Genomic DNA, 25,791 nt, shown 5'->3' with positions numbered 1-25,791 from the left:
CATATGTGTTGAATCCTAGTTTTCCGTATTACCTCAGTGGTGGTGAAGAAAAAGTAATACTCCAACTGATACCTCTGCAGTTTATTTACTCCTGTGTAAATATATATACAGTACATAAAAGTTTATTTGCAGTGCACAGGTGCATCTTTTAGCTGCATTTTGATTTTAATGGCAGGTGTAAATGGAATCTGTTTCATTTTTCTTGCTTCTTGCCCAGCCGATGTTTTGAGGCAAAGCATTGACGTCCCAGAGAATTTTTTAGAACAAACAGGGTGGTGTTGGCTCTACAGATCTTTGTTGTGCAAAGTTGACATGTAGTTTGTGTCCTTTTTTCCCCAAACTGCTCACATTAACATGCAACTTCACAAGGACTGATGTCAGAGGGTAAGGGTTTAGGTTTGAAGGTTTGAGGACGGCAGTTCCTCTCAGTGTTGGCTTTATACTTTCAAAGTAAGAGCAGAAGGAGAAAAAAACCTTTCTACAGTCAGCATGATTGCTTAGCTTTAGGTTTATTTATTCTACCCCCCCAGATATTTAATTGATATATGTGTATTATTTATTTGAAAAGTAGATATTTTGATTGTTTCATCTGATCATTTACTTTCTAATCTTGCTGATGAAAGAAATGGCATGCCCCCCCTCTGAAAAGAGTAAAAAATAATATTTGAAATTCTGATAAAAAGGATTTATTAATGCAAAGATAACATGGCCAGCAGCATGATGTTGAATGTGATTTACACTTACAATAAACTCAGACTAAATCTGCTTGTTGATGCAGTGCGCAAAATATCTTTCTACCCATCTTTTCTTTATTGCATTCTACATAGATCACAGTAATATAGATCTCATCCTCCACGACTGCAAGACTTCAGAGGGTACAAATGTGCGTTTGCCCTCCCTCGTGTGTGTTATGAAACCACGACACTTTCATTGCGAGTGTGTCTGTGGAAGGAATGTGTTTTGACACCTGCGTCATTATGCTAACATGAACTCAGATCTTTTTTTTTTTTTTTTTTTGCACTGAGAGAAAATTTCTTTTAAATGCAGCAGTTGACATTTTAGAAAGGGCAGGTCTCAAAAAGGGACGCCGAGTCAGTCTCCATCCAGAGTGACCTCTTCTCATTGTTTGTATATAAGCATCAGCACGTATTGTATCGTCACTGTCCACAGCAGACCACCTGGACACACTGTGGCCAGATCACATAAGGTCGTTGTTACCTCTGGTCAGTAACAGTTCGCCCTGTAGGGGATGATGTGTGTTTCTGTCACGCCGTTGAATATGCTTCCATGGGTATCGTGGTCACTGTCTATTTGTGCAGTGAGTTTATTATCGTAGAGACACTGGAGCTCAGCTTTGTGCACAGAGTTGATTTCTTTTGACAGTCTCCACCTTTACACCTCCCTGTTATTCATTTTAATTTAAGCAGTGCCTTAGTATTAAGGTTTAGTGTTTGCTCTTCATATAGAAGCCATTTCAAGTCAACTATTGGATTTACATTCACAGATTTAGCAGCCCACGCTATGTACAGTATTTTTTTTTCTTTTTTGGCAAATCATTGTGTATAGCATCAAGTATGTCGTGAAGTTGTGGATGTGGCTTGTACGATGTGTCAGTCTGTTGCGTCTGACAGCCCACTTCTTCTTATCATGGTGTGTGAAATTGCACTGTCCTCAATATCCTAAAGCAGCAGGAGTATGCCTTGTAATTGGCAGTGTCATCATGGCCAACCTTCTCACCGTACTATGGGTTCTTATCCACTATACGCCAGTCGAAGAATCACAGTGACTGGAACAAGGTGCTAAGTTTTCATCCTGAAATGTTGAATATGTTTTAAGACGTTTTGTTTTTTTGTTACATAGGTTTGTCTGTTTTTGGTCTGTGAGTTAAGAAACACTAGCTGAAAAATGAGACATGCCAAAAGAACTTTTTTTTTTTTTTTTCAGCACAGCTTTACAATACACGTGTTGTTTTCTGTGAGTGAGTAGAAATGCAAATAAATCTTATTTTGAGTGTATTTAATCATTTCATGTGTGGTTGATTCTGTGATGTTTATTTTAAATAAAAATATATTTCAATTTTCTCTGCTTTTGCTAGTTTGCTGTATCGGTTGTGAGATCACACTTTGTCTACAAGTCTTGGAGGTCTGATCACATGCTGGTGATGAATTTGTTCCTCTGAACTGGAAAGCCTGTTGTATTATAACATAGATGTCTCACAGTGTTTATGCAGCATGGATCGGCCTGACATTTTGGTCCACGGTGAAATATCTTGATAACTGTTCCACAGACGTTCATTGCCTTTCATTCATGTATGATGAGATTATACGTCAATGCAAGGTGAAATGACTCAGCCTCTGATGAAAAGAATCAACCTGACCAGGTAAAAAATATCCGTCCTATTATATAAATGTCTGATTTATGTCTATGATATAACCTGATATGTCGTCATCAGCAGCTGAGCTTTTCTGTGACATGACTGAGGTTTAACAGTGGAGTCCGACCACTGTAATATTTTGTAATTAGAATTCATTAGTACATACAATGGTGGAAAGTAACTAAGTACATTTATTGTACTTAAGTACATTTTTCAAGGACTTGTCCTTTGAGTGTTGCCATTTTCTATTACTTTATATTTCTACTCCACTGCAATTCAAAGGCAAATATTGTACTTTTTACTCCACTACATTTATTTAGCAACTGTAGGTACTTGTTACATTGCAGATTTAGTTTGTATAATCATCAAATAAATGCTGTGATATTACAGATTATGATAAAACTATTGATTACCGAGCCAAAATTCATAAACTACACAGCAGTTCAGCATATAAGTGATGATCACATCAATACATAATACATCAATTACAATCCAGTAATATACATTCTCCTGAAATATGCCATTCTGCATAATAAGCACTTTTATTTTAATGCTAATACTTTTACTTAAGTAAAAAAAAAATAATAATGTAATGTACTTGTACATGTAGCAGAGTACTTCTGCATGGATCTGAGTTCTTCCACCTCTGGTTAAATGTTTTTGGTTTCTGTGGATGCTCTCTGTTACTCTGCTGTCCGATTCTATGCTCTGTTAATACTGTAAATGCTGTCCACATGTCAAATAAACACAACATGCCTCTATTTTGCAACACACTGTGTATCTCCTCTTTGTATGTACTTGGTTGTAATCATTTTTCAAGACCCCACAGGACATGCTGGGGACAGAAGCGCCATCTGCTGTTCATTCTTGGCTCTCTGTCCTCGGTGCGACTGACGTTTGTCTCACTGCTCATCGGCTATGGAAATGCTCTATTGAGGTAACACCCATGTGTTTCCACTGTGAACATGATACAGCTGCGACCCTCATGAAATGGCTAAGAGGTCAGGTGGAAGGTCACGCAGGGTATTGGATGGTGTACATTGCAACCATTTTTGTGAAGACTGTCTCATTACAAAGGAATGTTTTACTTTTTTCCATATTTTAATCCAATTACTGTTACTAAAAACGCAGCCAGGTGCTCAGTGCCTGTCTCCTGCCCTCTGCTGTATTGTGCTCAGGTGCCACGAGAGGGAGGTTTGTTGGCTGAGAGTGACCTTTGGACGATGACCAAAGGTTGTGGAAATACCACCCATGATGTGATTTGATGCTACTAACTAATTTTGCATCTTGAAATGCAGAGCACAGAGAAAGCAAAGGAGGGGGAGGAAAAAAAAAACTAGAGGTATGTTAAATTGCAACTTTATAAAAAACAATTCATCTCCCATATTTTACACTGATCTAAAAGGTTTGGATGAATGTTTGGACGTGTCTGCCACTTTCTTGTACTTTTTTTCCCCCGTATCCCTTCAGGAATGCAGAAACCAAACACAGTAGCCAGAAGAGGATGAAGTAGAGGCAAGCAGCAACAGTGGATTACTGTCTGCTAGAGTTTCGGAGAGTTTAAATCAGGGTCCAGGCGACCTGCTGCTGTCAGTCATTGGCACTGGGGGGAAGCCCACTGTGAAAGACTAAGAAAATACCAGAGAAGCCAAAGAATAGGGAAGAAGGGTAAGACTTGCTTCCCATTCAAGCTTCTACAAGCATTAGATTTAAGAGATATGTCTCTAAATCTGTGATAAAGTTGAGCATAATAGAAAGTAGCACTAGTATCTGAGGACGGTCACGCTGAAGTGTTTTCATCATTGAGAAGAAGTCATGGGAGATGCATTCAGTGCATTACTGTGTAAAAGCTTTCGTACAATATGACGTCATTGCTTATTCATGGGCCTGGCCAGCCAGGCAAAGCAGCTGTCAACATGGTGAATGTGGAATACAATGTGCCACAAGCTGAGGGTCAAGTTCAGCCAATCTCTCAACTTACCCCGATCACATTTACTATCAGGTGAGATAAAGGGCTCATACTATGTGGAAAACTGGATTTTTCTACTCTTACTCATAATGAAAATGTTCACATGCAAGGAGAGGTTATTCAACAATGAGTGAAATTATGATAGATGGTGTACCACTGCCTGCTGGTCACTAATGAAACACTAATTTAAATGAACATTGACATTTTGGGACATTATATGACCCACATGACATGATATCAGTATCATCTCTGTGCGTTCAGTGCACAGATCAGAGCAGGTGTTAACTCTAGTGTAGCTGACAAAGCACATGAATGAGGAAACAGTTTAGCTTGAAAAATATGCCAAAAATGTTCCACAGCTCCTGGAGTCACCTTGGTTTTGTTCTGTACCAAACTAAGACTGGTAACCTCATGACAGGGACCAGCTGTTGCTGAACTCCAATGCACGAGTTAACTTTCACGTTCAACCGCTTAACATTTAATTTGGCTCATCCTCAAGCTCCCTGAGGTAAGGTGAGCCAGAACATCATTAGTTACAGACAGAGGTGACATGAGGCCTCAAAGTTGCACATACAAGAAAGATCAATTTACACTTCTTCTTCTTCTTTTGAGTCTAAAGTCATCGATAGTTCTGTAGTGATCAATGACCTTAACTCGCCTTAATTGTATAAATGCGAGTCTGAAATGCATGCATATTTTAGGTCATGTCCCAAACCTGTATTTTCTGGTCGGAATTGATTAATTAATTAATTAATTTATTTTTTATCTATTTATTGGTTTCATTTTTGGCAAATGAAATGAAGACATGCTTGCCAGAATGTTGAGACCAATTCAGGTCATTTTTGACTCTGTATAGTTTAATTTGACTACTTTTAGGTGATTAAATAAATAAATTATCCCACTTTTCAGACTGATTTATGTATTTAAAAAGTCCAATTGTGGGTCTGCCTCCTATATTGTTTGAATGCACTTACTGTTAGTCACTATGGACAGCAGCATCTCCTAAATGAACGCAATGTAAAAGAATAAAACAACAACAACCACAACAACAACTATAATAATAATCCAGCATCTCCCCTGTGTTTTATTGTGTGGAGGAGGCTGTTCACCACTATTTAGACCTTCATGTGAGGACGTAAAATATACAGAATATATAGCTGAATAAATGACAAATGAGGAATCCAAATATGTATTTTTACAGACTTCCTAGGAGGTTTTTCCTCATGGCCTCAATAACAGTCAAAAAACAGAGGAAAAGATGCCAGAATGGCTTGTAAATAATTATATGATTCAGTATGAAGCTTAAATTCCACTTCAGTGGTGCCTCTGGACGCTTCCACCCGGCAGGTGTGAAGCACTTTGGTCGTAAAAGCCTGTGTTGTGGGTTGTTTAGGGCCGGGCTGTGTGGCAGTGTGCTGCCCGGCAGAGGCCGGGCCAGGCTGCTCTCCTTCCCGGCCTCTACAGCAGAGCCTCTCCTATCTCCAGCGACATGACAAGTCTATTTTGGAAAGGAGGCTGCGCCAAAATAGGAACGTCAGCTATTTGGCATCATGAGGTGCCGGAGAAGAAAGAAAAAATAAGTCTAGTCAACCGCCCACCGCAGGAGACTGGGGGGGATGTTCCACCATCCTGGATTTACAACCATTTCAAGGATATTTGAGCACAAAGACGACTTTTATTTTGATGGGATTTTAAACACTAATATTGGAGTATCCGGAAATCTTTGATGGCCAACTGAAGCTTTAGCCCTCATGATTCAGCGCCCGTTTTACCTGAGTGGCTGAAGACTCAAGGTGAAAAAGTAATGTTACACTAATGAATGATAATAGCACTAATGGCAAGTGTTTTATTAATAATTAGACCGAGCTCTAGACCGAAGTTATAGCAATTTAATTAATTTTAATTCAAAGTTTTATGGGCAAATGCTAAAGTTACCCACCTGTACCGTTAACAGTTGTTGCTTTGACTGAACATTAGCTAAACTAGCTAGCTACAATTTCCAGTGTCAGTTAGCTAGGCGACCGTTATTTAATTTAACTTTATTACAAGCTTGTGTGCTCCAGTTTTCACAGTTTTACAAGCCTCAACTGATTTCCCACACATTTTTAAGACGTCTTAGTTGCCGTATAGAAACACTGTTGGCGTTCAGAGAGGCTGAGAAATTAAGTATGTTTCTGAAGTGGGAGCTTTATCAAACAGCTGATGTCCCTTTCGCTTCTACAAATGGCAATGGACAGAGACGGGCTCTGACAGCTGAGGTTATTTTTGGGACAGGCAGTTCAAGCAACAGAGGTGACAAAGCAGGCAAATGTCACTCTTTGAAAGGAACATATCTGCACTATTTGACCTTGTTGCAGGGGAATTCATTTGTTGTTATGTTATTAAACTAATTTATGTTGACGAGGCCGCTTGGCATGAATTTTAGTTTGAGTACTGATTGAGTATCTGCAGGGTCAGGACAGGAGTAACTGTCAGCCATAAATATATGGAGCTCTGAACTATGGATTTATGTCTATTTTCATTGCGTAACATAATTATAGAGCAGCCACACTTAAACTGTCACATTTCACAATGGTTTGACTGCATTTGGCAGGGTGTAATTTAATGTGTGGTCAGAAAATAACATAAATGGACTTACAGAATATGTAGGCTCATATATATTAGTTGTTACAGTTCAGAAGTTGTATTTGTTTTTCCTAAACATTTATTAAATGTAATTGAACTGCATGAAACTTATCCATTATTCATAATGCACCAAAATTAGCAACTGAAAAATTATTTTGGTATTTGATATTTAATAGGAAACTATGTCAAACTGCCTGCCAATTTTCCATGAGAAGCACTTAAACAAATGTGACACGTCCTGTTCAGTGTTGTGTATTATGTCTTGCAGGCCCCTGCCTTGTACTGTACTGCAATATTCACCTTTTCTTTGATTACAGGAACTAACAATGGATCCAAACTTGTTCGGCGGAGTCCCCAGGTTTCTCACCCGCCCAAAGGCATTTGCGGTGTGTGCAGGCAAGGATGCCACACTGAGCTGCACTGTCGTGGGCAGCCCAACCCCACTGATTACCTGGGAAAAGGACAAGCTTAAGCTGACATCTGGGGGACGCTTCAAGACCGTGGAGGATGGAGACGTTTACCGCCTGACCATCTATGACTTAACACTGGAGGACACTGGACAGTACATGTGTCGGGCCAAAAACAATGTTGGGGAAGCTTATGCTGCTGTAACCCTCAAAGTGGCGTTGCCATCAGAGATGACTCAGAGGGCCCCTGCTTTCCTGGTTAAGCCTACCTCTACACGTGTAGGCTTGGGAGGCGATGTCGTTTTCTTCTGCCGGGTTGCAGCTTACCCTGAAGCCAACTTTGATTGGGAGAAAGATGGCCGCTACTTGGGGGAGACCAACCGTATCAAGATTGTTTCCGACAGTGACAGCAGCACCTTAAAGATCCAAAGTGTACGTAACCTGGACGGTGGCACTTACACCTGCAGAGCCCAGAACACTGTCGGCCGTGCGCAAGCTGCAGCAGCTCTTGCTGTAGATGCCCAAGATTCCCGCCACCTGACCGCAGACAAGAACACATCCCTCCTTTCTCACCTACAAAAGCGAAAAGAGGAAATGAAGAAGGACATGTCTATCTATCACACCAAAGAAAGCAGCACCTCTGTTTCCTCCTCCTCGTCCACAGCCAACATCAGAGATGGTTTGACTCCTCTGAGTCTGGAACATGAGCTGAGAGCATCTGCGCTGGCAAAGCTGCCTAAAGGTGTGTTCACCCGTACCTGCACAGTGACTGAAGGCAAACATGCCAAACTCAGCTGCTTTGTAACGGGTCACCCTAAACCCCACATTATCTGGAGGAAGGATGGCACAAACATCAGCGAGGGCCGCAGGCATGTCATTTATGAGGACCAAGCTGAGAACTTCATCCTCAAGATTCTGTACTGCAAGCAGAGTGATAATGGTCTCTACACCTGCAATGCAACCAATATGGCTGGACAGACCTATAGTGCTGTGTTGGTAACTGTCAAAGGTAAGATTGCCATGTCTTACATCTTTGCACACATTTACGAGAATCGTCTACAAGTGACCTATCTTTATAGATGTGTTAAACGCATGAATGTTATACGCCATCTGTCAGCATGTGTAACATCAAAGAGGCTGTCACTCTGGACCACTTCATGTCCAGCAATTCCAGTGTAACACAAGCAAGGAAGGATAATGCTTGTATGATTACATTTTTTCCTTAATGTTAATAAATTTCATGAAAGTCAACAATATATTAACCTCTTAATACTTTCCAGCCTATCCACCGTGTCTGTGGCACTCAGCCTCGAGACCTCAAGCCAGTTGCTTCCCAGTTTAACAATGACTCAGTAGTAATTTGACAGCTGGGCACTCTAGTTTTTAGCAAACATTACTCAGACAGGAGCAAATAGTCATTTGTTGGAGACTATTTTGAGCTGCAAATTAATACACATTTGGTGCTCAAGTGAGTATTTAAAACCCCAGCATGGTGTGTGTGTAATTTACTCAAAATAAACTACATTGCCTCTTTTCATCACCATGAAGGAATCTGTCACCCGGTGCAGCAGTGTGGCTCAAATATGTTTTAGTAGTAATAAAAGTGGAGCTATACAGAGTCACAGAGGAATTACCTATATGTTAATAGGACAAATTCATGGTTGGCAACTGCACTACTCTAAGTGTTGTCCAAATCACTAAACCGAAGCCTCATTTAAACCTCTCAAAATGTGTGTGGCTTTTCACAACAAGATTGAATTCTGGCTCATCCTCTGAAGCAGGGTGTTGTATTGCATCTATTTTCTGCTGGTGATGAGTAGTTCACAGTTGCTAAGATGGTCACTCACTTACTGGGGCGCATTGGCACCATTGCCAGTGTGACTTCCCATGGGAAGAAACTGTCCCCAGAGCTGAAATTGTAGACTTGTAGATTTATGTCGGATGTTAATCCCTGTTCAGTCCGATAATGAGGGCTGTACCACCGATGTACCTGTTTATTGTTGGTGCAGGAAAATGAATACCTGATGTTTGCCTTGCAGTTTGTTAGTTTGCTGGAATTAAAGGGAAAGTTTGCGAAGGAAAATATAAATTTTATATGCCTTTATCACTTGCATAACCACTTATCAATAATACAATAAATATATAAAATACAGCACTGAAAAAAAAGCAAAAATACAATAAATAGAAAAGAAATAATAATACTAACAACAGATACAGTCCACAGTTACAGACATTAGCACAATAACACAAAGTCTGTACAACAACAGTGAACATAGGAGTAAAAGATTGTCTACTCTTTTCAACAAAATTGACAAAAATATAACCTAATCATAGCATTTTGTGTTTCCTTTAATTTAACAACAAATGTTGGATTATTATACATCACTTAGAAATGAAATTAGGGGTCCTGGCAAAAAGAGAAGTCAGCCACATTCCTGGGAAGATAACCTATCAAAGCACTTACAGAATAAATAACTTTTACGGGTTGTTAATGATAGTACGTACTGTATGTTGTCAAAGCCAGAGACTACATTACAAGCCAAGGTTCACCAACTTTGACTGTCTTCAGTGTATGACCTTTGTTCTTCTGCAACCTGATACTCTCAAAGTAAAAATTCTTCAACTGCCAAGCAGAAAACACTCACATTACAGGAACTTTTTAAATATTTTAATGTGAATTATTACATTTGATTAACGTGGATACTTCTGAGTGATATACTGAGCTCAGCGGTCTTCATCCATCACTCAAAATGGAGTTCCACATGTTTCAACACTAGATTCCTGACGCTAAAACTGCTGGCTCAGATCCAAAGTATGGATATGGATACAGTTGAAGAAAGAAAACTGAGAAGCATGACAAACTTGCTTTGCATAGTCTGGCTCATTAACTTTAGAGTGCGTTGTACCATGCTTGCAAGCATTTCCTAGAACATGACCAAAGTTTTTTGATTGATTTCCCACCTTCAAGCCATGCTTTCATCAACCAAAATCTCTTAAGTTTGTAGTTGATAGACTGACATTTGCAACACCATCAGTATTGTTGCATAACCTGAAGATTCTGTTATCTCTGATTGTATCAGAGCCTAAGGTGCCATTCAGGAGGAAGCTGCAGGATGTGGAGGTACAAGAGAAAGCGTCAGCCACACTGATGTGTGAGGTGCCTGTTAGTGCCACGCAGGCCAGCTGGTTCATGGAGGAGACGCGGCTGGAGCAAAATACCAAATATTACATGGAGCAGGAGGGCACCCTGCGTCGTCTCACCATACACAATGTCACCACCAACGACGACGGGGTTTATATCTGCGAGATGAAAGAAGGCAGTCGCACTGTGGCTGAACTCACCGTTCTAGGTATAATTGAGACTTTTTTTATACTGGATCCTTGTCTTTTTTCAATGTCTGCTACGGTATTGAATGCATGTATTTATGTAAAGTCTACTTCCTCTAATATCCCAGGAAACATTACTAAGAAGCTTCCTCGGAGGACAGTAGTTCCTGTCAGTGACACTGTCATCTTCTGCGTGGAGCTGGAGCATCCCTGCCAGGATTCCTACTGGACCCGCAATGGCGAGAAGCTGAAGGAAGATTCCCGTATTTCCATTGCCTGCGTGCTCAGACAGTACACGCTCACAATTCGAGATTGCCAGGCAGATGACTCAGGAGAAGTTGCCTTTGTTGCTGGGGACTGCAAGACTTCCACTCGATTCTCTGTCACTGGTGAGGAGGACACCTGGGTCCAAGTGAAATTTATTGTATTTGTTCAGTTTAGTTTAGTTGAGTTCCCTTGACATCATACAGCATCACAGCAAATGAGCTGGTAACCAAAATGCTATTGAGTGACAAGAATGATCACCAACTTTGAAAGTAAAACTAAGTTTGCATAAAAGAAAAAGAAAAAAGAAACTAGTCTTCCTTTTGATACACTACAATTACTCAATGCTCATCTGATAGTCAATCGTTCTTCTCTAGCTGCCAGGAAACATCCTCCCGATCCCCCAGTCGATGCTGTGGTGCAGAACAAGACTGACTCAACCATCACCATCCAGTGGTCTCCTCCTGACAGCGACCGTCCTGTTCCCATCAAGGGCTACAGTGTGGAGAGGAGGAAGGTTGGCACTCAGACATGGCAAAGATGCAAAGCTGAAGAAACCATTGTGTCAACGCAGATCACCATCTGCAACTTCACTGAAGAAGCCAGCTACCAATTCCGCATCTCTGCTATGAATGACTTTGGCCAGAGTCCCTACCTGGAGGTGCCTGGAAGCTACTATCTAGGTGAGACTGGTGTCTTGGTGACCTTTGGCATTCAGGTATGCATTCAGTTGTTCTTTATGTCTGCTTTGCCTTTTGTCTCCAGAACCCACTGCTGAAATCAGGAAAGGCCTGATGAACTGTACTGCAGTCACTGGCGAGGAGTTCTCTATCTCTGTGGAGCTGTCTGCCGTTTGTTCTGGATTCTGGTCTCTAAGCGGCCGCCTCCTGCGCAGTGGAGCTGACTACCTCATCACCAGGTCCAAGAACACACACACTCTGCTCATCCGTTGCGTGACCATAGAGATGAACGGAGCTGAGGTCAAGTTTGTGGGTGGAGGCTCGCAAAGCAGTTGCATCATATCTGTGAAGGGTATGCACTCAAACCCAGTTAAATTATCAATAGAGAAAATGCTCAAAATCATGTTAATATATTGTAGTACTTATACTTTTCTGCATTGTAGAGTCCTTCTTAATTGATTGGTATTTGCTGTAATTTTTTTGTGAGAAGCAACTGTGTAATGTTTTCTGTCTGTTTTTAGCTCCTCCTGTCAGGTTCATTAACAAGTCAGATCACTTAGAGGTGGTGACCTGCAGTGCCGAAGCCTCTGCTCAGCTGACTGCTGAGGTGTCGGATTACGATGCACAGGTTTGTGATGGGAACATACATCAATTCCAGCTTTACTTTTAGCATTCACAGATTGTTAATGCCTACCTTTAACTTCATAAATATGCAGGGATGGAAAACTTAGAAGTTCTATCATTTTTGTAATTGACTCTATTTTTTGCTATTTTTAGCCTACACTAAAATCAATAATTCCTTTTTTTTCATGAAGCATTATACTCAACTTCCTCTACAAATGAAGAATGACATTCCATTTAAGTTAGCTTTGACCCTCTTTTCCATTGGAAGACAATCTCTGAGAAAGAAAAGATGTTCACCACTTTGGATTGAATTGATTAAACTGAAGTAACATGTCTGGTTTTGATTATGTGTTCTGTGCTCGTTTGTTCAGGTGGTTTGGATGAGAAATGGACGGGAGGTGAAAATGGGAAAGAAGTATGAATATGTGATCATTGACCGCAAGAGGATCCTGGTGGTACACAATGTTACGGAGGAGGATGTAGGCATCTACGAGTGTGTTTTAGCTGATGACAAATTGCCCCTGAAACTCATGCTTAAAGGTACGTTAATCAGAATCATTGCTACTAAGTGCAGTTTTATGGTACACACAGTTTTAAGGGGACACATTTTCAAAGGGATTTCAATTCATGTCTCTTTCTCTCTAAGATGAACCCGCCAAGTTTCTGAACAAAGCCAGAGGTCCCATGGGATTGTCATCGTCCCTTAAAGGAGACCTTGAGCTGAGCTGTGAGGTATCTTCCGCCAGCGCGGCCGTTGTGTGGAAAAAAGATCAAGTGGAGATCACTGAGGACCAAAGAAGTACCATCATTGCCAAAGGAACTCAAAGGAAGCTCATCATCAAGAATGCCAAGAAAAGTGATGAAGGTCATTACTCCTGTGAGACAGCAACAGACAAAATCACATTCCAGGTCAAGATAAAAGGTAAGACTGTATGATGTGTTTGTTGTACAACACTTGACTGCAGATCACAGGTCTAAAATTCTTTGCCTTATTTTCCTTCTCAGAAACTCAAGCCCTAGCTGCCTTCTCCAACAAAGAGTCAGTCCAGAAGGAGGTGAGAGCAACTCTCTCCCAGAAGGCCACTCTTAGTTGCAATGTTTCGGATAGCAAGACTGAGGTGAAGTGGTATAAAGACGGCAAGTTGCTGGTATCCAGTAGGACGATATACTCGGAAACAAAAGGCAGCACTCGTCAGCTGGTGATTGAAAAGGTGGAGAAGGGTGATGCTGGAGAGTATACGTGCGAAGCTGGAGGAGATAAGCTGGTCTTCAAAATACTTGTGTCAGGTAGGGCATAATTGATGTGTTTTAACAAATGTGGATTTAACAAATATTTTCCGTTTTTTATGATTAATATGAATTCTGTCTGTGTGTCTGAGCTACTGTATCAATACAATTTGATTTGGGGTTTGGAGAATGTTAGTCGCTACACGTTTAACCACCTTTGTGTATCACATTTATAGGGTGTAAGGATTTTAAATGTCTTAAACAAGACTGGGAGAATAAATAATTCACTTGTAGAATAGGTGCCCTGAAACGTGTCAGATTCGATGTCTCTGATGTGTTTCAGTCATTCAAAGTGCTCATTAGAACACTATTTCTCACTGATATTATCCTCAGAGGCCCAGTCAGCCTTCTTCAACAAGGAGTCAGTCCAGAAGGAGGTGAAAGCTACTCTCTCCCAGAAAGCCACCCTCAGCTGTGAGGTAGCTGATACCAAGACAGAGGTGAAATGGTACAAGGATGGCAAGCTGCTGACTTCCAGCAAAACAATCCATGCCGAGTCGTCAGGCAAGAGTCGGCAGCTGGTGATTGACAATGTGGAGAAGAAGGATGCTGGAGAGTACATCTGTGAGGCTGGGACTGAGAAGCTGGCTTTTAAGATGCTCGTGGCAGGTAAGGGAGCGTGGATTTTCAAAATAATATAACATATTGGCCACTTATTAATAAGATCTGAATGAATAGCATCTGATATTTTCCTTGTCACGCCTTCTGTATCAGAGGCTCAATCGGCCTTCTTCAACAAGGAGTCAGTCCAGAAGGAGATGAAAGCCACTCTCTCCCAGAAGGCCACGCTGAGCTGTGAGGTAGCTGATTCCAAGACAGAGGTGAAGTGGTACAAGGATGGCAAACTGCTGACCACCAGTAAAACAATACACGCAGAGTCAAAGGGTAAAAGTCGGCAGCTTGTGATAGACAGCGTGGAAAAGAGGGATGCTGGAGAGTACATGTGTGAGGTTGGGACTGAGAAGCTGGTCTTCAAACTCCAGGTGGCAGGTAATGACAAGGGTTGAGCTGGCTTATAGTATGCCTTGATAGCTGTACTTAATGGGTATTGCGTGTTGACATATCACTGACAGAGGAAAGGTTTTTGTCATCCACATTCATGGTCTCTTCCACAGATGCACAGGTCCAGTCTGCGTTCTCTAAGAAGGAGTCAGTCCAGAAGGAGGTGAAAGCCACTCTCTCCCAGAAGGCCACTCTGAGCTGCGAGGTAGCTGATTCCAAGACAGAGGTGAAATGGTACAAGGATGGCAAACTGCTGACCACCAGCAAGACGATACATGCAGAGTCAAAGGGCAAGAGTCGGCAGCTGGTGATTGACAGTGTGGAGAAGAAGGATGCTGGAGAGTACATCTGTGAGGCTGGGACTGAGAAGCTGGTCTTTAAAATACATGTGGAAGGTAAGAAGAATGCAGCATGTTTAATAAATACAAAATTGAGATATTAACTCCTACTTTTGTTCATCCACTGTAGATGCATTTTTGTTAAAACCTGGTTTTAATGACTGTCTCACACAAGAGCAATTACATTGCAGTAAAAATGAAAGCTTTGCACTAATGCTGATCACTTAATGCTCAGGGTGTATTCACACCTAGCTCATTTCGACCAGTTGTTTCGAAAGCCGGAGCACTTCACCCCCAGTTCATTTGCTTTGGGTGTATGTGAACAGAGTAATTGCACTCAAAAGCGGGACAAATCAAGAGGTCTCGACTCACCTCCACCCAAACTCCAAGTGGCACGCCTTCCAAGAAGATGCATGCATTGTTTACTAGCTGGAGCTGGATATTTTTTTAATTTAATAAACACTGGTATACTAAGGACATAAATGCAATGAAAACAGTTAGCCGTACACATTGCTGATGCTCCATAATGAAGAAGACAAAAAGAAAGGAGGAGTGCTGCTGTGTAAACACAGACCATCCGAGAGGCAAAGGCAGCAATTATATCAAATTAGCTCCTGAATTCGATTAGAGGAAATGAACTTCTGGTCTGAAAATGCCTTTAGAAACAACAGTTTGATTAACAAAACTGAACATTGAACAACATCAACAATGTTTTGTGAAGTCATGATACTAAATGCTATTCCTTCTTTTTTTTTTATGAAGAGATAAAAAATGTGAAGCTGGTGGATATTCTGTGTTTTCTATTTGTGTGGGTGTCTCCTGTGATTTGTGATTATAAGTGTCACAACGAATTTTGGCTGAATTGCTGGCTTCAGTTATTTGCTTTGCTCAATCATCTAGTCCAATATTGACTTGGAGTGGAATGTTATTAGATGACAGTTGAAATTATGAGAACATTTTCTTACTTGTGTGCACTACTGAGCTTATGCTTTGATCTCTTGTCACATTTGTTTGCTGAGGCAGCTCTAGCGTCATTGTGTCTCTGTTGTTTGTCAGTTCTGGGTCACAGATTTCTTTTTCTTTCTGTATAAACTGTTTTTGATGTATTCATTGTGGCTCTCTGTGGTAACTTACAGATGTCCACTTTGCTTTTGCTTTATGACTGCAAAGTGCAATGTTGCTTGAATAGAGCTTATTGCTCTGTGCACAGCAGATTTGGTTGCGTTTATCCAGTAAATCAGCGTCTGTGCTGTGGAGTCCTGTTTTTCTGTGAGTCATTGTACTGCCACCTTACCCCTTTGCAATTATTTCTCCAGAAGTCCGGGCTAAATCAGCCTTCCTAAACAAAGAGTCTGTCCTGAAGGAAGTGAAAGCCACTCTCTCCCAAAAAGCCACCCTGAGCTGTGAGGTAGCTGATACCAAGACAGAAGTGAAATGGTACAAGGATGGCAAGCTGCTGACTTCTAGTAAGACAGTCCATGTAGAGTCGAAGGCTAAGAGTCGGCAGCTGGTGATTGACAGCATGGAGAAGAAGGATGCTGGAGAGTACATCTGTGAGGCTGGGACTGAGAAGCTGGCTTTTAAGATACAGGTGGCAGGTAGGAGGAATAAGATGGCGCCAGTGTTTTGGGGAATATGCAGATTATGTTAAGTAGCATTGTGGGTTGATTTTTTTCTGTTGTGTTCCTCTATTTATTATTATTATTAAGTCTGTTCACTGCAGGCTGAAAGGTTTTGGCTGTGTCTCTGCATTTCAGGTTGAATGATATGTTGTGATATTCGGTCTGACTTTGGTTTACATCACGTTTTATTTGCTCTGCAGAAGCTCCAGTGGGCTTCTCTAACAAGGAGTCTGTACAGAGGGAGGTGAAAGCTACTCTCTCACAGAAAGCCACCCTGAGCTGTGAGGTTTCTGATACCAAGACAGAGGTGAAATGGTACAAGGATGGCAAGCTGCTGACTTCCAGCAAAGCGGTCCACATGGAGTCAAAGGGCAAGAGTCGTGAGCTGGTGATCGAGAAAATGGAGAAAAAAGATGCTGGAGAGTACACATGCGAGGCTGGAACAGAGAAACTTGTTTTTAAGCTGCAGATGTCAGGTGAAATATATTTAAAATATGATTTAGCCACAAGATTGATAATTCTCTGCACAAAACATTGAAAACAGCTCTTACTTCTCTTTAGATGCAGCAGTCAAATTCCAGAAGAAGCCTGTCAAGGATACATGTGTTGTTCAAGCAAATGAAAAGATTGTTTTGACCACTGAGCTGACCGTAGCGAGTGGCAGCGTGAAGTGGTTTAGAGATGGCGTGGAGCTCAAGGAGAGCAGCAAGTACGAAATGAAAAAAGAGGGTCTTTGTCGTACCTTGATAGTAAAATCCACCGACGCCAAAGACAGTGGATCATATTCCTGTCAAACTGCTGATGACAAACTGGAGTTCAAAGTTCAAATTAAAGGCAAGTCATAGAATTGTTTAGAACATCTGGATAATTGCTGTACAGACCTCTTCAGAGGGCAGATTTTGTTTTGATGCCTAACTCCCATGTCTTCATTTCAGATACAGCTTTGAAGTTTGTTGTCCCTTTGAAACCTGCTGCAGTGGAGTTGGGAGGTACACTTAGCCTGCTATGTGAACTAAATCAAGTCTCAGGGGATGTTGTCTGGCAGCATGGTGGTCGAGAGATTAAACCGGGAGGCAGGCACTGTGTCAGGACAGATGGCGCTAAGCGGGTGCTCACTGTGACTGGCATGACTAAAGAAGATGAAGGAGAATACAGCTGTGAATGTAGAAATGACAAGACCTCAGCTCAAGTCTCCTCAAAAGGTAATTAATTATTTAACGGAACTGAAAAACTTTAGGGTTGAAAACTTTTTCTTTCATATCAGTCTCCTTCATTTGATGTCACTCATTCCTCTCAGCACCCAGACTAGTACGGCTGACCACCAAGCTGAACAATGTCGCTGCAATGGAGGGAAAAGATGCCATTTTCAAGTGTGCTGTCACCCCTGCGGACGTCAGCGTGAGATGGTTCCACAACAGTATACCCATCGCTGCTGGGCCCAAGTATAAGATTGAGCATGGTGGAACCAGTCACTCACTTACCGTCACCTCTGTCAACCAAAAAGATGCCGGAGAGATTAGTGTTGACGCAGAAGGCAAAACTTGCCAAGCTACCCTGCAAGTGCAACGTAAGAACATGCATTTCTCATTAAAATATCTGTTTTAATTGTGTGACGTAATTTCCTTATGAACACCAACATTTCTCTCTATTAGATGAACCTGTGACATTTAAGAAAAAGCTAGAAAACCTGACAGTGGAGGAGCAGAGTGAAGTGAGGCTCGAGGTGCAGCTCAGTAAGCCATCAGATGAAGTCAGGTGGATGAAGAACAGTGTAGTGCTGCAGCCTGCAGGAAACATGGAGATTCGGGTTGACGGAGCTAAGCAGGCTCTCATCTTCAAGAGTGTGACTCATGCTGACCGAGGCACCTACTCCTGTGAAACTCTGGACGACAAAACTCAGGCCAAACTCAATGTGGAGAGTAAGACTGATGCACAGTCACGTTGTTTAAGACATAACATACAGTATTTAAGTGCATATTTTAACCCTATAAAGAGAATGTCTCATCATGTGTGCTTGGATACACATTTTGAGTTACGAGCTAGCATGTTAACAGTCAAACATTTCCTCTTGCTCCCTTCAGTGAAGAAGATCCAGGTAATAAAGGGCCTAACAGAAACCAAGGCACATGAGACCGAGACAGTAACTCTTGAGGTAGAACTCAACCAGGCTGATGTTGAAGGCTTCTGGACCAGGGATGGGGCCAAGTTAAAGTCAGGGGCCAACTGCCGTATAACAGTTCTGGGAAAGAAGCATGCCTTAACGTTGTCCAATCTGAAGAGGGAGGATGCAGGAACTATTGTTTTCCAAGCAGAAGGCATACATAATTCTGGCAAACTGATTGTCACAGGTAAGGGTTTCTGGTCATGAGAGTCTTGCCCGACCAAAGCTTTATTGTTATACAGGACTCAGTTTCTCACAAGACCTATACTGTAGTCACATTTTGACCAACTTGTGTTGATTCTACAGAGCCTCCTGCCATGATCTCCAAGCCTATTATGGACATCAGTGTTCCTGAGAAGGAGAAGGTCACTTTTGAATGTGAAGTGTCCAGAACAAATGCAGATGTTAAATGGTTCAAGGTGAGACATGTTTGTATTACTGACTCCAGAGTAGAATAATAAAAAGTGCGCAGTACATATGTAATATTTTAACACCAATCTGCAGGATGACGTGGAACTGAAACCAGGGAAGAACTTTGGCATTCATTCCTTGGGCCGAAAACGCTCTTTGGTCATCAACAAATGCACTCCTGAAGACGCAGGCACTTACATCTGTCGCACTGCTGACGATAACACTGCTGCCAAGCTCACCGTTCATGGTAATTATTAGTCATGTCACGAAGCACACGCGCCAGTCACAGTATACCAATTTCCAGTACATAAAACATCCTAAAAATATTTTCCCTACAGCCAGAGATATTAAGATTGTTAAGAAGCTGGAGGATGTGGAGGTGATGGAGAAGGAGAGTGCTGCATTTGTCTGCGAAATCTCACATGATGAAGTGGACTGCCAGTGGTACAAAGGGAGTATGAAACTCAAAGTCAGTGACAACATCAAGATGAGACAAGAGGGTAAGGCCTCATTAAATCAGTAAATCAATGTGATTCAGCTATCTGTATATTCATGCATTGTTGTAGGCTTTGCCAGGATAATGCTTCTCACTAACAGTGAGATTTTACTCCTACTGGCTGTGTGTTTCTTTTTCCAGGCAGAACCTATGTACTGCTTTTCAAGTCTGTCACCCCAGAGGATATGGGTGAGATTAAATTCACAGCTGACAAGGCGTCTTCAACTGCAAAGCTTAAAGTGAAAGGTAAACAAATCTGTGTAATCTGCTGAAATCACATAACAGTATACAGTATATTGTTGCATGGATTGTTTAACTATTATGCTACAAAGTTCAGATGTGGTTGCAAATGGATTACTTCTATTCATTATGACAAAATCTGTTAGAAAGTTGCAAATTAATTACATACTTCTGCCTTTTTTAAACCTTTTTATCTTTTAAAAATTACAAAAAAAAATATTATACAGAAATCAGATTAAATTCCTGGATCATTTTCTAAACTGATTCTTGTTTGTAAACCTCAACATTTCAACTGGTTTAGTGAGCCAAATGGAAAAGGTCACGCTAAAGTTAGATGAAATGTTGTCTTGCTAAAAGAGTGAACACAATGCATCATTCTGACAGTATTTTTGACATCGAAAATCCCGTTGCAACTTGCATTAACATTGTTATGCCTCATTGAGGCCTGATGGCAAAGGAAACACAACATGCTGAGGTTCATGATTGATGAGACATCATTTTGGAGTCATTTGATGATTGTAACTCTCCAGGAGTATAAGAGAAACATCTCAAAATCAAGTTGCAGGTTCAAAGTTTGTGACAGATTAGCATACTTTGCTATCAGTTGGCCATAAATTGCTCTGAATTGCATCAATGTGCACGTTTTCCTGTTTCTATGTCAGTGTCTTGCTGTTTTCAATCAAACAGCAACTGATATATAAACAGAAATGACTGGCAGGTGTCAATCAAAGATTCTTCCTATCTGCTTTAGCTATTGCAAAAAAAAAAATGTTGCAACTGACAGTGTAGCAAAAGCAGTAATGTTGTGATTACATATTGGCCCATTTGCTTTGGCTATAATTCAGTATAATTCAGTTATGAACGTTGCCTGTCCTGTAGTGCAATTAGGCAGGGGCTTTGTTATGGCCTTGGCATTAATAGCCTTTAATCTCCCTTTGTGGCATACATGATAGTATTCATTGATTCAGTGTCGTTGTTACTGTAGAACTGCCTGTCAAGTTTGTGAAGAGACTCAGGGATAAGATAGCGATGTATAAGCATCGTGGTCATCTTGAATGCCAAGTGTCACGTGCCAGCGCAACGGTGAAGTGGTACAAGAACAAGATGGAGCTCAAACCCAGCAAGAAGTACGAGATCAAAAGTGAAGATGTTTACCGAAAACTCACCATCAATGACGTGGACGAGCGTGACGAAGACACATACACCTGTGACGCCACTGATGACAAGACGTCCTGTAAACTACTCGTGGAAGGTAACATGACGGAAGATGACAACAGTTGATTGTTAGCTTTGTGTCAGGTTTATCATTTGTGGGGCATTAATGCAAATACACGTGCATACGCAAAGGTTTTTACACAAAACAAGCCATCAGACTCCCAAGTCAATGAGGTATACATCTGTATATCTGTATGTCTCTCTGTCTGCCTATCTATCTATAGTAACTGAAATGATTAAGTGCTGTACTAATGGTGAATATGGGTTGACCTATTTCTTGACCATTTTGGAACGAGCCTGACCTACTAAATGAATTAACATAGTAATTGATAGTAATTGATATTTCAAATGATTTGTGCATGAAAAAAATGAACTCAGCTCTGTTACCACTGCAGCTCAAGTAACACCTGAAGGTTTTTTCAGTCATTCTGACTGAGACAACCTCTGCTCATGTTGAAGTTTGGAGGTAAATATGGGACATCACTACAGTGAAATCCATGGACAAAGACTAGGACTTTTTCCACACACAGAATTTGGACTTGTCAGAGTAGAAATTGTGAATTACAGATTTAATGATGGCTGAATTCCATTTTGCTGCTTCGGTTTCAGGGGTCCTGGCATTGTGCGCGCTGGCTCATTGTCACATTGTCATGACTTACTGGGACACTTGCATAGAAAGGAGCTTTTATTAATTTTATTAGAAACAGCTTAGTAACAGTCAAATTATGTGCTGTATTTTTGTCCTGGCAAGTGCAGCACAACACACCACACAGGAGAGTGAGATGTTCAAAATAGGTGAAACCACCTGTGTGAGTGTATACATGCTTTAAGAAGAAAAATAATTCTTGCAGAGGATCAACACTGACCATTGATTTGCCCTGCATGTACAGCAATTGTGTTCTATTCAATCAACACTGCTTTGATTTTCTGAAATCATATGATCATCATTGACTGCTAACTTAAGCACTCTCTTTCCATGACTCCTCCAGAGCAGTCCATCAGCATTGTGCGGGAGCTTAGTTCAGTCGAAGTGACAGAACCCTTTGCAGCTGTATTTGAAGTTGAAATCAGCATGGAATTGGTGAAACCTCCTACATGGACTCTGAATGGAGTTGCTGTGCAGGAGAGTGCTGATGTTGAAATGGAGAAAGAGGGCACTATGCACCGCCTCACTTTCAAAAAGACCAAAGCATCCATGACAGGACCTGTGCAGTTTACAGCTGGGAAGAGCAAATCTTTAGCCCAGCTCACAGTCAAAGGTAAATACGTTCAATCACCTTTGTACAACATTTGGCCACAATAAGTTGTGGTCTGTGATACTGTTGTAAGTAAATATATCTAATCGCATACTGTTTCTCACATTTAGAGCGGCCGCTTGAGATTGCAGAGCCCATCAAAGATGTGAAGGCGAAGGAGAAAAGCTCAGCCATGCTCACCTGCAAATTCTCTGCCTCGCCAAAAGAGGTTAAATGGTTCAAAGATCAGGTGCCTTTGACAGCATCAGACAAGTATAACATGAAGCACGATGGTACAAGAGCTCAACTTACCATTCAGAGGTTGACTGAGGAAGACAGTGGAGAGTACTGTTGTCAGTCCGGACCTGCTAAGACTAAAGGCACACTTACTGTTGAAGGTAGTGTATAGACCATCTGTAATATACCATCCTGTCTTATTAAAACCATAAAACACTGTAGAGTAACTGTTTTAGAATGCTTTTAGACTAAAGTGGTCTTCACACTATAATCATTTCTTCTGTCCAGTGCGTGAAGTTAAGGTCACCAAGCACTTGGCTGACACAGAGGTTGACGAAGATAGCGATGCAGTGTTCATAAGTGAGATTAACTATGCGGATGAAGAGGTACAGTGGCTTCTGAATGACAAAGTGCTCTTCACTAATGAAGTCAACACCATCAGTCATGACGGGAAGGTTCACAAGCTCACACTGAAGAACTTGGCGCCTCAGGATGGGGGGATTATCACCTTTCAAGTCCGCAAGGTGAAAGAGTCTGTGATGCTGAAGGTTAAAGGTAAGAACTCTTGTAAGAGAATGTGCTACATGTACAAGACACAAAAGATAAATTACTGTATGAATATAAAGTTAAGGCAGGAAATCAGATGACATAGTGCTCATTCTCTGAAATGTTGTTCACATGTCTCCCCTACCACCTACCTACCATTGACACGGCATTCTTTACACTTTCTCAATTGCCCTCCAGAGAAACGTGCTGTGTTCCTCAAGTCTCTAGATGATGTCATTGGAGAAGAGAAAGGCATGATAACTCTAGCGTGCGAGGCATCCAAACCCAGGGTTTCTCCCATATGGAGAAAAGAAAGTAAAGTCTTGAAGGCTGGACCAAAGTATGAGCTCCTTCACACAGGCAAGTCTTTGGGACTGATCATCAAGGACGTCACCAAAGAAGATGCTGGAGAGTACACTTGTGATCTTGGAACTGAGGTTTCGAAAGCAAAGGTCACTGTAAGAGGTTGGTGTTAGAGCTACACAGTTTTACAGTGTTCATCTTCATCCTTATGGTATTGTTTGGCATCGTCACCAATGTTTGCTCTCTGTCCCAAATTTAGAGATTGGCATTGGAATTACCAAATGGCTGAAGTCAGCTGAGGTGAATGAGGGAGAGACATGTAGCTTTGAGTGCATCTTATCTCGTGAGAGCACAGATGAGAGTTCCTGGACTCTTAATGGTCAAACTATTACAAATGGAGGTCGCTTCAAAGTTGCTAATAAAGGACGCAAGTACATACTGACCATTAAGGATGTCACTCCTGCTGATGCTGGAGAGGTGGTCTTCAACATTAAAGACCTGAGCTCCAAAACAACATTAACAGTTGAAGGTAAGATATGCACAGATATTCTTAACAGGCCTTGACAAAGTTACAAAAATATTAAGGTGTTAAACATTATCATTACTTGTTGCAGGCAAAGCTTCTTCTGTGTCAAAAGGACTGCAGAATGTGAGTGCGGTTCAAGGGGAAGATGCTGTATTTACTTGTGAGGTAACACAGGCTAGTTCCACTGTAAAATGGACCAAGGAAGGCAATGCCATCAAAAAGAGCCAGAAGTACAATGTTATCCAAGAGGATAAGATCATGAAGCTGATCATCCATAATGTCTGTGCTCAAGACTCTGGCGAGTACAGCTGTGAAGTTGTAGGAGGTGCGACCACCAAAGCCAAGCTTGAAGTCAAGGGTAAGTCTGAGGATTATATAATTACTTTGACTTACCAATGACAATGCTTATTTAGAGATTGTGGTAAAAAGGTAATCAATGGCTTTACTAAATATATAACCAGTTCTAGGATAATCTTACTTTCTGAAACTCTAGATTAATCAAATAATGTCGTACTCTGCCTACAAGTGTAACAAATTAATTTTATTTTTTATAGAGCCAATTCATAAATTCACAAAAGCTCTGAAGGACAGTCAAGCAGAGGAGAAGAGCTCCGTGACCTTGCAGTGTGAGACAGCACAAACCCCTTCCACCGTGGTATGGCTGAAAGGTCACACAGAGCTCAAGGCTGGAGGTCGATATGAGATGTCCCGGAAGGAAGGAGTCTTAACTCTCACCATCAAACACCTGGAGGAGAAAGACACTGATATCTACACTTGTGACGTCGGCACTGCCAAGAGCATGGCAAAGGTGACAGTCAATGGTAAGAACTTAAGTATGTATGTATGCACGTTTGGGGTAAGTTTTTGCCTGCAGACCTGATTATCCTTATGAATTCTGTTTGAAGAGTTATTTGAATATTAAGTGTCCTGCACGTCAGATGTAAACTACCTATTGTGTGGACAATGATAATTATTGGTATGTCATTATGACCTAGCTGGTGCTATAGCTGGTTTTATCCTGTTTAATACAAGAAAATGTGTTAACATTCATACATTAGTAGAATGGACCCTCAATATCGGACATCTGAAATTGAATATTTTGAAGGATTAACCTGAGACACTTCCGCTGTTAATGTATGAATGCCATGTTGACTTTGCTTATAGTTTGGTTTGGTTCTGCTTTAAAGGCCATTCGGTGGTTATTCTGGAAAAACCACAGGATGTTAGCTGTTTTGAAGGGGAATCTGCTACATTTGTTTGCCGTGTCAGTCCTACTGATCTGCCACATGTACAGTGGTGCTTAGATGATACCCCCCTGCAGCCAAGCCCCCTCAATGACATGCATGTTCTAGAGGGGGGTCACCACTCTCTTACTGTAAGAGAACTAGCCCTCAGGGACTCCGGCACCATCTCTGTGGTCGCTGGGGATCAGAAGGTGTACGCGTCCCTTGTCGTCAAAGGTAACTGACAAATCTACTCAGTGTAGATTAGGTCAAATTTTTACTAAATCATCTGTATTTTCCTAATAGATGTTTGTTTTCCATATTTTGCATTGTGAGTGTACAGTATTACTGAAGGATCTGCTTTGCCCTTTTGATGCATTGTTGTATCTTCCTCGTGTTGGGTTCTGTATGATTGAGAAACTGTTTGCGCATCCACACATTTTGAACGACATCCATCAGCATGTGCAAATGTTTCAAAGTGACCTGTTCCCAAATGCACTGTCGTGTTTTGCAAGGACTGCGCACTGCATAAATGAATGTTTTCTTTCTTGGCAATCCTTTGTGCAATTGAAAAGGATTTCATTCTGTATTGTGATGAGAGAGTTTGTGTCTGTTTTTAGCTAAAGTGCACTGTTGTAGCTAAACCTTCATCAACAAGAACATCAACCCAACTGTTGGA

At 41.3% G+C, this 25,791-nt stretch overlaps 1 protein-coding gene across 1 annotated transcript in view; it reads left to right on the top strand.

Moving 5' to 3' along the window:
* The first annotated feature begins 6,058 nt into the window (after positions 1–6,058).
* obscnb (obscurin, cytoskeletal calmodulin and titin-interacting RhoGEF b) overlaps positions 6,059–25,791 on the top strand; it is a 54,269-nt gene continuing 34,536 nt past the window's right edge. The window contains exons 1-32 of the mRNA XM_070973318.1: positions 6,059–6,136; positions 7,286–8,384; positions 10,456–10,725; positions 10,831–11,091; positions 11,344–11,649; positions 11,732–11,998; positions 12,168–12,274; positions 12,642–12,810; positions 12,917–13,192; positions 13,276–13,557; positions 13,891–14,166; positions 14,272–14,543; positions 14,633–14,954; positions 16,214–16,495; positions 16,720–16,995; positions 17,081–17,353; positions 17,455–17,721; positions 17,817–18,086; positions 18,172–18,438; positions 18,601–18,867; positions 18,987–19,099; positions 19,185–19,338; positions 19,430–19,591; positions 19,729–19,833; positions 20,813–21,079; positions 22,032–22,301; positions 22,409–22,675; positions 22,803–23,069; positions 23,259–23,525; positions 23,623–23,892; positions 23,978–24,247; positions 24,444–24,710. Coding sequence (XP_070829419.1) covers positions 7,295–8,384; positions 10,456–10,725; positions 10,831–11,091; positions 11,344–11,649; positions 11,732–11,998; positions 12,168–12,274; positions 12,642–12,810; positions 12,917–13,192; positions 13,276–13,557; positions 13,891–14,166; positions 14,272–14,543; positions 14,633–14,954; positions 16,214–16,495; positions 16,720–16,995; positions 17,081–17,353; positions 17,455–17,721; positions 17,817–18,086; positions 18,172–18,438; positions 18,601–18,867; positions 18,987–19,099; positions 19,185–19,338; positions 19,430–19,591; positions 19,729–19,833; positions 20,813–21,079; positions 22,032–22,301; positions 22,409–22,675; positions 22,803–23,069; positions 23,259–23,525; positions 23,623–23,892; positions 23,978–24,247; positions 24,444–24,710 — 8,479 coding nt within the window. The 5' untranslated portion in view covers positions 6,059–6,136; positions 7,286–7,294. The remainder of the gene's footprint in view (positions 6,137–7,285; positions 8,385–10,455; positions 10,726–10,830; positions 11,092–11,343; positions 11,650–11,731; positions 11,999–12,167; positions 12,275–12,641; positions 12,811–12,916; positions 13,193–13,275; positions 13,558–13,890; positions 14,167–14,271; positions 14,544–14,632; positions 14,955–16,213; positions 16,496–16,719; positions 16,996–17,080; positions 17,354–17,454; positions 17,722–17,816; positions 18,087–18,171; positions 18,439–18,600; positions 18,868–18,986; positions 19,100–19,184; positions 19,339–19,429; positions 19,592–19,728; positions 19,834–20,812; positions 21,080–22,031; positions 22,302–22,408; positions 22,676–22,802; positions 23,070–23,258; positions 23,526–23,622; positions 23,893–23,977; positions 24,248–24,443; positions 24,711–25,791) is intronic.

The sequence above is a fragment of the Chaetodon trifascialis genome, chromosome 11 (genome assembly GCF_039877785.1).
Source record: "Chaetodon trifascialis isolate fChaTrf1 chromosome 11, fChaTrf1.hap1, whole genome shotgun sequence".
NCBI classification, from domain to species: Eukaryota; Metazoa; Chordata; class Actinopteri; order Chaetodontiformes; family Chaetodontidae; genus Chaetodon; species Chaetodon trifascialis.
Note: the sequence above shows the minus strand (reverse complement) of the source record. Positions and strands in the feature narration are given on the sequence as shown.